Here is a 12,235-nt window from a genome sequence, read left to right as displayed (position 1 = left end):
GTTCAGGGACTCCCGATAGAACTATTACAAAAGGCGCCGCTTCTGGCGGTAAATGTATATGGGTAGTTCGCACATGTTTAGGTGGGATGTGGCTTGGTGTTGTCGCTTTCTGGGGGCCTGTGGAATTGATGGGCAACAAAGGAGTAGTGGTTGAGCATTGAATCGGTGCCGCAACATATGGAGTAATCGGGATAGGTAGATTTGTGAGGGCGGTTATTGACGAGCAGTCAGTTGTTACTACGTGGGCTGTTGGTTTCAGGAAAGATTCAATGGAGATCTCCAGCCTCGAGAGCTTATTCTCCATCGTATTGATTGTATCCATCAAGGGGTGTATTAAAGATTTCAGCAATTGATCGATCATGGTCAGGAGGACCTGATGGGGAGATGGTGTCAAACATCCAGATGAACAACAGGTGGCACAGAAGGAGGAGAAATAATTAAAGGTGGAATTGGACTTACAGAAAGTTTATCAGACGTTAGAGATTTAGTAAGACTCCCATTATCTTTGTCCCCCTCGATCTTCCTTTTGGCAGGCGTGACCCTGGAAGGTATAGATTTTGTATCCGGAGGAGATTTCAGCTCCCTTGTAGGTAATCGTGGGCTGCTGCATTTTTGCGTGGGGGGAAATGCTGCCGGAACATATTTAGCCTTGCACAGACTATTTAGATCATCCAGCCATGGGAAGTTGGATGGACAATGTGCGAATATGTCATCTGGGATTGTATTGGGCATTTCCCCTGCTTTAGGCTTGGGCATGTGTTTATGAAATACAAGTCGGTTAATTACCTCAACAATCAACCAAAAGGAGTGGCCCGTCCCCGTCCTCCTCTGTCCGAAGAGGGCCGTAGAGGGCCCGCCCTTTGCCCGGGCTTAGCCCGGCGCTCGCCCTCGCGCGGGGCCTGGAAAGAGGGCTGACTGAAATAGGCTCCGGTAACAAGGGGGTGTGGCCGCCGCCTCCCGAGTCCTCCCGCTGCGTCCTGGAATGGCCGTGCACTTCACTGTGCACCCGCTGCGCCTCCCGCGAAGCGGGAGACGCGAGGTCTGTTTTTGGTTCCCCCGGTAGCAAGGGGGTGTGGCCGCCGCCTCCCGAGTCCTCCCGCTGCGTCCTGGAATGGCCGTGCACTTCACTGCTTGTGGCTTTCATTTGTGTAAGCTTTGGCTGTGCCTGTACTTCTTAACTTCCGGCTATCCGTGTGGTGTGGCCCGTAATGTGTCAAGTAAGGTGTGCAGGAGACTCTGATGAGAGACACCACAGGCTCAGAGTAATGATGTCCTTGCAAAGGTAACTTCAATCTGTACCTACGTAATAGACGCCTCCCAATCCCAGCCCTCGCTCCTGGCCCGGATATGCATGTTTTGCTCCTTGTAGTTCTTAGCCTTTTCTCCCTGTCACTGCTCAGCTATGGAAGTACCAGCGTTTGGGAGCTTTGGAAATACTAGTGCTTGGGAAATACTAGTGTTTGGGAGCTATGGAAATACTAGTGCTTCTTGGGAAATACTAGTGTTTGGGAGCTATGGAAATACTATTTTTTGGGAGCTATGGAAGTACCGGTGTTTTGGGAGCTATGGGAGTACCAGTGTGTGGGAGCTATGGAAGTACCAGTGTTGGGGAGCTACGGAAATACTAGTGCTTGGGAAATACTAGTGTTTGAGAGCTATGGAAATACTAGTGCTTGGGAAATACTAGTGTTTGGGAGCTATGGAAATACTATTTTTTGGGAGCTATGGAAGTACCAGTGTTTTGGGAGCTATGGGAGTACCAGTGTGTGGGAGCTATGGAAGTACCAGTGTTTGGGAGCTATGGAAATACTAGTGCTTGGGAAATACTAGTGTTTGAGAGCTATGGAAATACTAGTGCTTGGGAAATACTAGTGTTTGGGAGCTATGGAAATACTATTTTTTGGGAGCTATGGAAGTACCAGTGTTTTGGGAGCTATGGGAGTACCAGTGTGTGGGAGCTATGGAAGTACCAGTGTTTGGGAGCTATGGAAATACTAGTGCTTGGAAAATACTAGTGTTTGGGAGCTATGGGAATACTAGTGCTTGGGAAATACTAGTGTTTGGGAGCTATGGAAATACTAGTGCTTGGGAAATACTAGTGTTTGGGAGCTATGGAAATACTATTTTTTGGGAGCTATGGAAGTACCAGTGTTTTGGGAGCTATGGGAGTACCAGTGTGTGGGAGCTATGGAAATACTAGTGTTTGGGAGCTATGGAAATACTAGTGTTTGGGAGCTATGGAAATACTAGTGTTTGGGAGCTATGGAAATACTAGTGTTTGGGAGGGAGCTATGAGAATACTAGGGTTTGGGAGTTAAGGGAATACTAATGTTTGGGAACTATGGGAATACTAGTGTTTGGGGGCCAAGGGAATACTAATGTTTGAGAGCTATGGGAATACTAGTGTTTGGGAGCCAAGGGAATACTAATGTTTGGGAGTCAAGGGAATACTAATGTTTGGGAGCCAAGGGAATACTAATGTTTGGGAGCTATGGGAATACTAGTGTTTTTGGAGCTATGGGAATACTAGTGTTTTTGGAGCTATGGGAATACTAGTGTTCGGGAGCTATGGAAATACTAGTGTTTGGGAGCTATGGAAATACTAGTGTTTGGGAGCTATGGAAATACTAGTGTTTGGGAGCTATGGAAATACTAGTGTTTGGGAAATACTAGTGTTTGGGAGATATGGAAATACTAGTGTTTGGGAAATACTAGTGTTTGGGAGCTATGGAAATACTAGTGTTTGGGAGTTATGGAAATACTAGTGTTTGGGAAATACTTGTGTTTGGGAGCTATGGAAATACTAGTGTTTGGGAGCTATGGGAATACTAGTGTTTGGGAGATATGGGAATACTAGTATTTGGGAGCTATGGGAATACTAATGTTTGGGAACTATGGGATTACTAGTGTTTGGGAGCCAAGGGAATACTAATGTTTGGGAGCCAAGGGAATGCTAATGTTTAGGAGCTATAGGAATGCTAATGTTTAGGAGCTATAGGAATACTAGTGTTTTTGGAGCTATGGGAATACTAGTGTGTTTGGAGCCATGGGAATACTAGTGTTCGGGAGCTATGGAAATACTAGTGTTTGGGAAATACTAGTGTTTGGGAGCTGTGGAAATACTAGTGTTCGGGAAATAGACGTATTTGGGAGCTATGGAAGTACTAGTGTTTGGGAGCTATGGAAGTACCAGTGTTTGGGAGCTATGGAAGTACCAGTGTTTGGGAGCTATGGAAGTACCAGTGTTTGGGAGCTATGGAAGTACCAGTGTTTGGGAGCTATGGAAGTACCAGTGTTTGGGAGCTATGGAAGTACCAGTGTTTGGGAGCTATGGAAGTACCAGTGTTTGGGAGCTATGGATGTACCAGTGTTTGGGAGCTATGGATGTACCAGTGTTTGGGAGCTATGGAAGTACCAGTGTTTGGGAGCTATGGATGTACCAGTGTTTGGGAGCTATGGAAGTACCAGTGTTTGGGAGCTATGGAAGTACCAGTGTTTGGGAGCTATGGAAGTACCAGTGTTTGGGAGCTATGGAAGTACCAGTGTTTGGGAGCTATGGAAGTACCAGTGTTTGGGAGCTATGGATGTACCAGTGTTTGGGAGCTATGGAAGTACCAGTGTTTGGGAGCTATGGAAGTACCAGTGTTTGGGAGCTATGGAAATACTAGTGTTTGGGAGCTATGGAAATACTAGTGTTTGGGGAGCTATGGAAATACTAGTGTTTGGGAGCTATGGAAATACTAGTGTTTGGGAGCTATGGAAATACTAGTGTTTGGGAGCTATGGAAATACTAGTGTTTGGGAGCTATGGAAATACTAGTGTTTGGGAGCTATGGAAATACTAGTGTTTGGGAGCTATGGAAATACTAGTGTTTGGGAGCTATGGAAATACTAGTGTTTGGGAGCTATGGAAATACTAGTGTTTAAGAACTATGGGATTACTAGTTTTTTGGAGCTATGGAAGTACCAATGTTTGGGAGCTATGGAAATACTAGTTATTGGGAGCTATGGAAATACTAGTGTTTGGGAGCTATGGAAATACTAGTGTTTGGGAGCTATGGAAATACTAGTGTTTGGGAGCTATGGAAATACTAGTGTTTAAGAACTATGGGATTACTAGTTTTTTGGAGCTATGGAAGTACCAATGTTTGGGAGCTATGGAAATACTAGTTATTGGGAGCTATGGAAATACTAGTGTTTGGGAGCTATGGAAATACTAGTGTTTGGGAGCTATGAGAATACTAGTGTTTGGGAGCTGTGGAAATACTAGTGTTTGGGAGCTGTGGAAATACTAGTGTTTGGGAGCTATGGGAATACTAATGTTTGGGAGCTATGGGAATACTAGTGTTTGGGAGCTGTGAAAATATTAGTGTTTTGGAGCTATGGAAATACAAATGTTTGGGAGCTATGAGAATACAAGTGGCAGAAAGGCAGCCAGTTGCCGTGTAAGTTTGTAAAGCCATACTTAGTTGGTAGGCGGTCCAGTGACTGGCCAGTTTTGTTTGCTTGAATCTTCATCCCTTACTGGGGATGTCACAAGCATTTTACCCTTTTAAGGCGAACACTTATGGTGCCCTGGGGTCCTTGCTCGTAAGCTGGGGCACTTCAGCTATGCTTGCTGGTTCATGGAAACCAGTGTTCATTGTCCGACACCATTGCCCATGTCGGATCTTTAATATCGAGATGTCTTCACCGCCACCTCTTTTGGACAGACATATTTTGTGTTGGACTTGTGCATGCAGTAAGGGATCAACATTGTACCAGAGTTACAGACAAGAGTTTTCCGTGCCAGCTTTGCAATTTGTTTTTCATTTAAAAATGTACGCAGTTAACATTTAGCTCTCTTGTATATGAAGGAAGTCGGATCCTAGTCTGTCTTTAAAGCCTAGAGTCTGAGAGTTTCCAGTGACAAAGGTGATGTATCTTCTGGGAGGGGCAGCCAGAGACCACTGTACACTTTCTTGGGTAGTTTCTCTCATTTACTTCTGGTGTTTTGCGGCCCTGAGAACGTTTGCACTAAGCGGGGTAACTTTGTTGGCCCATCCAGACTTTCTCTACTTCAAGGTATTGGTTTGGAACTCGGATGCAGTATGACAACGTAATTCTACATTACATTTGAGATGTATATTGTAACAGCGATAGGCCTTTATTTCATATTAGGAGGCAAGTTAGCAGTTCAGAAATTAACAACACTGAAACCTTAAAGAATGCGCGTCATACCACCTCGGTATCGACTCAAAACTATCATCTGACCCTAATATCGCCAAAATATCGTGGATCAAAACATCAACAAAAAGTATCCTGCTGTGTGAAAGACACCCAGGCCCAAAAGGGACATAACCTTCTTCTATGCATTGACCATAATGGAACTCCATGTAAGCCTCAGAACCATGTAACCGTCTGGGTACCTTCTCAGACCATATCACCACAACAACAAGGGTACAGAGATTGTATACATCAGACATACTTCTCACAATGTATACTAACATTTTGTATTATATCATGTATACTAGAAACCATGTAATTAGCATTGAACTTTTATTACCACAGATCATGTAACCATCAGTTTAGGGGTGGATAGATTGTTTATTTTGTAAAATGCTCTAATACCCAAGGGTCTTGTTCGTGCCATATAATAATAATAATAATAATAATCCACATTTGTAAAGCGCACAATCACCCGTAAGGGTCTCTAGGCGCTGGGGGCCGTCGGGAAGATTAAGCGAGCTATTGCCCAGAGTCACATGGTGCTGGGCTAACCTGCCGCCGGAGCCTCGGAACGAACCGTGACCCCCAGATTCCAACGTCAGTCGCCCTGGCCGCGGCGCCACACATTTCTAAAATAAATAAATAAATAAACGGAAGCAAACTTTGCTGATTGAGTGACCCTGTACTGATAAGGGCCTGGTACTGGTAGACCTGCAGTACCAAAGTAGTGTTGCAGAGTTCCTATCCTGAAGAAATGGAAGGTGACCTTAAATTATTGGTGTAATCCTGGAAAATCTGATGTTGGAACAGGATAGAAAATGCAATTAATGAAAAACCTTGTAAGGCCTTCATTTTGTGTTGTGTGCGCTCTTTCAGCTCATGATAAAGCACAGGTTGTTCTATACAGGGTGCACGTATGTCCAGTTCACTGAAGTAAATTGAACGTATTTCTCTTTCAGAAACTTGCTCCATGTTTGGAGATCTGTAGTGCATCCTCTTGTGCCTCTGTGCATGCTCTCTCTAACTGCTACTCTATGGATGCAAGCTCAAAATTACCTTGTCTTTGTGATAAAACATTTGTGTAAGGGATTGGTATAAATACATTTCATATAGGCCTTTAAATCCAAAAGTATACATGGCTATATGTTTCTGGACAACTTTTAGTACATTGTCTGCTACAATTTGATTTGTCCTTTCCATGGGTGGGGTCATCTGGTGATATGAGAATGTCAGGTCGATGCCTGGCTTCATCTCTCCAAAGCATGACTTCTTCCTATAAGTTGGAAGGAAAATGTAAGTGTTTAGAGGGCACAGATGGGTAGGACCCTGCCCCTCTTGGAATGCCTCACATTTATATAAAAGCCTCCACAAGAAGTAGAACAAAGTTAACCTGCCCTCATAACGGGGCTGAGTGTATGGATTTAGAGCACCAGAACCATAGCAGTTGAGTACCCTACTAATTATACCTCAAGAAAACTGGATCCTTTACGGAGGTGTAGAGCTCACGCTTGCTGGAGTACTTACTCGCAGTCTGAATGAACATGGAGAGCGTGTGTGCTGAGGGTGTGTACTAAAACAGCTGCTTCTTTTAGGCTTGGCAAGTGTCGGTGTTTGTTTTATCACTGTTCACCACCTCCTTTATGTCTTAGGATCCCCTGGATTCAGTACCCCATTATCTATGACATCCGGTCCAGACCACGGAAGATCTCCTCCCCGACAGGTAGCAAAGGTGAGTGCTCGAAGGCCATCTCCTAAAACATCAAGTATTTGCAGGATACTAGCAGTGTTTCACCTTTCATCCACACACAATCAATAGAAACGGCATCAGGTGATAAAAGGAGAAAGAAAATGTTTAAATAGCCTTGTCGCTGAGAAGTTATTTATTAATGTTTTACTCTTCTTACTTACAAGTACTGTTATCGTTGGCCAGTTTCAGTAATCTGAAATGTAAATATATGATATCAAAGAAGGTCCATGCTTGGCATCTTGTGAGAATAAGAAAAATCTACGTTTTATAACAGTGCACTGACTTCCATTGTTGCTCCAAAAGTTACAAGCCCAGGTTTTACTTAGTGTGTGTCCAGTGCTGGAATTGAAAAAAAATGTACTCCATGAAGCCATACGTGAGGTCAAGGTGTGGCGAAGGGGTGGCGTCCCGAGGAGGGAAGGGGTGGAGTCCCGAGGAGCGGCACTTAAAAAGCAAAATCATAGGTCAATTTACACATTTATTTTTGAAAAATGTGCTGCAAACGAAATGACAACAGGGACATATGTGAAAGTAAATCTGTTCCAAATTATTTATTAGGTCATAATGAGGCTGCATTTTAAAATATCTTCCGGGTTTGGCACCTGCTGCAGAGATTTTTGTGTGCTCAGCAATTTGTGTTGGCCTTCTAATAGTAGTAAGATAACTCTAGTGCTTTACCTAGTTCTGGAAGAGTTCTGTGTTTTGTCAAGCACTGTTTCGACTCCTAATGTAGCATATAGGTTAATGTGCCTGTTGCAAAGCACATTGTGTTGCACATTCAGCTCCCAGATTTGTATTTTATGTAAATAGGTAAGTGGTCTACTGCTTTTGACACTGAGATAATTTTGTTAGTTCCAGTTCATAAGATGCAAATCTTTTAACATAGCACTGCGCTTTATTTAGCGGCATCAAGGAACTGCATACAAACTATAAGTCCTGCTCGCTCCGGTCCTACTCTTTGTGACGTCAGGGCTCCAGCCAACTCCCTTAACCAATTCCGGCACTTCTCTCATGCTGTTAACCAGTATGAGAGAAGCACCAGGGTTGGAGGGAGCACCCTCTGTTGGCGCTCTCCAAGGGCACTGGAGGCCTATACTTGATCTTAAACCAGCTGTCTTATGACCGCTGGGTTAAGAGGTTTAAAGTGCACGTCTGGCTGGCCGTCGCAAGACGGCCGGCCAAAGGGACATGCGCACTTTAAACGGTGCACAGGCAGCCCTCTGCCCACCACTGCTCCCTGCTGCCACTCAGCAGACCCCGCCCCATCCTGACTCTCTGTTCAGGACAGGATGACGAAAAATAAACTGGTAATGAATTAACTTCATTACCATTTTATTTTTCATCTCTGAGGGCTTTTTAGTGGGGCAAGACTCCTCCACCCTAATGGAGGAGCCGGCCAGTGCCTGTGAATGCTGTTGAAGTACTGACCATCAGATTGAGGTTTGCTTCCCAACTAGGGCATGGGTGCCATTACTTGCAGTACGCTACTTACCACCTTCAGTGTCTACACTGAATACTTCTGGATTCCTCCATCTCAGTTTACACTTGGAACCTCCTTCTCTACAGGATACAAGAGCAAGACCTCCACTTTACTTGTGGGGGGGGGTCACAGAGTGACTTCTGTAATGCTGCAACTTGTAGCCAGTGGCTGTTGGAGAGGCTTGTTGCCAGTTTGTAGTGTAGAATTACACACTGAAGCAAAATTGGAATTCATTCCTTTGGTCTCCAAAACCACACATCACGCTCAACTAGCTTCAAACTGCCCAACTGGAACTGAATTTCATAGATACCAGCATTCCTTTTGAGGATTTCAGCTTGTGAACATACAACATGTAACGAGAATACAGCAAAAACTATGCAACATACCTTATGCTGTACCAACCGCATACCCTTGATGCTGTATTCTACGGTTCCGCCCTTCGTTCAGTTGCCTATCCTCTTTATGTTGTTTTTTCAGCGCTCTCTCCTGCGTTTCCTTGATTGTGTTCCCCGGAAGTGGAATCGCTCACAGCCTAACCTTGTTTTTTTTTCTTCTTCAACCACCAATGGTGAACATACACGGTTTTCATGTTTTTGGTAATATTTCCTCCTTGTGCTCCCTTTTGTACGGCAACGGTAGAATCAGCAGTGATAGGTTTTCTGAGTTCTGGTTTTAATCAGAACAGCAGGTTCAGATGTGCCAAGGCCACAAGCACACACGCTTAAGTTGGTGAGTCTGAACTGCTTTGAACCTTCAGGTCAGTTAGAGCAATGCGCCCACCTGACAAATGCTTGGACCATTAAAGGTGTTGAACAAACTGTTTTTGGTCATACCATGACCGTTTTGACTGAATACCAAACGCATTGCCCACTAGATTGTCGACTCCTCTACAGCCAATGCACATTTTTTCCTTCAAGGACCTAATGTTGATGGTTGCTTTTTAATATCCATTAAACAGTAGGCCAAGTTAGTGCGATTCAGTGCAATGGCCAAAGAGTTCTGTTGCTAATGTCCTCGACCCTTCCAGAAGTTGCCTTTATTTTGAATTATTCTTTTTTCTTGATCCTGTAACATCAGCCTAGACTTTATAGTAGAGGCGTGAAGACTTCCCATGTACAGCATTGAACGATATAAAGATTTCAGAAATTTTCATCCGCTTTGAACCTTGTATGCTGTTTAGGGCATGGACACCTATTGGAAAAACAGGCTTCATTGCACAACTTGTACAGCAGGTATTTACCAGCAAACAAGACTGCTCAAAAGCCCGTTCTACCAAAAAGGATTTAGCACACTTCATTTTAATTGGCAGGGATTCACAGGCCGTCATCTTGGTCCGCGGTGTATACATATAAAATACTTTGTCTATATTCATGTAAGGTTAGTGGTGGATTCCATTTGCAGCTCACCCAAAACCATCAGCTATTGAGAATAAGGCTTTGTATGGCAGTGCATTGTTGATTAAATCCCAGGGCCTTTAATTCAACCAAACCGGTTTCATTTCACTCTGTAAACTGCTTCCCGGTTTAAATGACCTTCCATTGGCAATGGTCAAGCCAGTGTTAGGTAGCCTAATGGTAAAAGGTTAGTACTTGAGTCCAGCTGCTTTTCATTCCCTTCATTAATTACTTCCTCAGTTTTTGTAAGCATCTTAAGTGGTCTATTTTGCATTGAATTCCCACCATCTAGAGGTCTCCTACAGCGTGATGGCCCAGCGCAAGTAATTTCACCTGTTCCTTCAGTTTCTGATACGTCATTTCTTTGGCTTCCCGTAGATCTGCAGATGGTGAACATCACTTTGCGTGTCCTATCCAGGCCCAACGCAGCCACTTTGCCTATCCTGTACCAGCAGCTGGGCAAAGACTTCGATGAGCGTGTGCTGCCCTCCATTGTCAATGAGGTTCTGAAGAGCGTGGTGGCCAAGTTCAATGCCTCGCAGCTCATCACCCAGAGAGCCCAGGTAAATCGCAGAGACGGTGCTGGTTTAAGGCAAATTTTTAGGTGTTGGGGCAAATTAAGAAGGGAAGGTCATGATGGTTTAACCTGTGAGTGATGGTGTGCTTGTGTAGTTGGTGGTCTGCTGATGAAGACAATTTGTTTCTTTCCTTTGTAATTTGTATTTTTCTACTGGTAGTAATTGAGACTGTGTATCTGATTTCATTTGCTCTTCTAGTTATGCGTCTTTCATTTCTAGAATCTAAGGATTTTCCTTTTGATACATTTGTTTGTCTGCGCTTCCGTTCCAGGTCTCGCTGCTGATCCGTCGTGAGCTGACAGAGAGAGCCCGAGACTTCAACTTGATTCTGGATGATGTGGCCATAACAGAGCTTAGTTTCAGTCGGGAATACACTGCTGCCGTGGAGTCTAAGCAAGTTGGTGAGTTATGACATCTTCTTGTTGATGACCAGACAATGAACTTCACCCATTGAACTCACCCTACTGTGTTTTCCCAGCAACCGTTTGCCAATTGTTTTCACGACATCACGTAAAAACCTTAGCATTTGCTCCAATATTCTCCAGTAACTGATTGACTCTACTATAAATATACTTTAAATAAGTTTTGACTGTTGGCACTCATTCCATTCTCTCAAAGTTTATCTTCTGAAGCAAGTGGTTCCTGCTTGGAGGAGGTCCCAGTTGTTTTGTCTGAACCGCCTTTTCTAACTGTGTGTGTGTGTATATCACTCTCCCTCTCTCTGTTTCTCTCTTCCTCTCTGTTTCTCTCTCATTGTCTCTCAGGAAAGGCTGTTAATTTTTCTCTAGGATTCTCCAGACTAAATTTAGAACTTGGTTTCTCATATACTCACTGCGTGGAATTAAAATTTACCCTAGACAGGACACATTCTGGACCTCAAGTTGCCAAACATTTGTACATTTTAAATATCCTATGTCCATTGCACAGTTTTCAGCACTGCAACTTTTTTACAGTGAGTAACTACCAAAAGATTTCTCAGCACTTGAGTTTCTGATATTCACTTGTTGAATGTGGGATTTTCCAGAGAACGGCAAAACTGGAATGCTGTAGGATTGTTCACCTGAATAATTTTTTTATAGGATGTTGGTAACTGTCTTATTGCCACATTGGCTTCAAAATACACAGTAGTTTTGACAGAGGAACCAGAGTGTAAAGAAGTGACGGGATTTAATGCTGATTTGTCCACTGTACAAATTGTAGAATATTTATCTGCCGTGGAGTTAACTACATTTTTATTTTGTTTTAAGCTTTTTGGCCACCGTCATTTGATGATTGCTATGAACATTTGTGCTAATAATTTATGTTGCTTGTTGTGAAATGGTTTTGGTTTCTGAATCTTGCTAAAAATTCTCAGGTCGGAGGGTAGGGTCTCCTTTGAATGTATAGAACATGTGATTTTTTCCATTTTTTTTTCCTAACTGCTTTCTTTTCAGTTGGCTTTCAGGTGAGGTGTTCCAGGGCATGAAAGTCCTTGATCTGTCTGGTCTTTGGCCCCCAATAACCAGTTTATTATCGTTATTTCTTCTAATTTGGCAGTGGTTTATTTCGCCTGTAATTGGCTTATATCTCTTGGCCAAGTTCCATGGGTATTATGCACATTTTTGTCAAACTGGTCAATGTAAGATTCTTAGGAGTTTACAAAGGGCCTTTGTCTCACTAAGGAGGAAGCCAGTGGAGGTTTTTCAGCACTGCGTTGATCTATTATCAGTTTTGCCTGGCATGTTTATTCTCTACTGATTGCAATTTGTGTTGACAGCTTTGCCGGGGTTTGCATGGATTGGAAGAGTTGATTGACCTGTTCTGAGGTGGCTATCAGTAGATAATATCAG

At 43.5% G+C, this 12,235-nt stretch overlaps 1 protein-coding gene across 1 annotated transcript in view; it reads left to right on the top strand.

Moving 5' to 3' along the window:
* Positions 1-12,235, top strand: part of LOC144791802 (prohibitin-2-like) — a 51,334-nt gene that overhangs the window by 16,118 nt on the left and 22,981 nt on the right. The window contains exons 4-6 of the mRNA XM_078666576.1: positions 6,857-6,936; positions 10,207-10,391; positions 10,678-10,807. Coding sequence (XP_078522702.1) covers positions 6,857-6,936; positions 10,207-10,391; positions 10,678-10,807 — 395 coding nt within the window. The remainder of the gene's footprint in view (positions 1-6,856; positions 6,937-10,206; positions 10,392-10,677; positions 10,808-12,235) is intronic.

The sequence above is a fragment of the Lissotriton helveticus genome, chromosome 11 (assembly GCF_964261635.1).
Source record: "Lissotriton helveticus chromosome 11, aLisHel1.1, whole genome shotgun sequence".
Lineage (NCBI taxonomy): Eukaryota > Metazoa > Chordata > Amphibia > Caudata > Salamandridae > Lissotriton > Lissotriton helveticus.
Note: the sequence above shows the minus strand (reverse complement) of the source record. Positions and strands in the feature narration are given on the sequence as shown.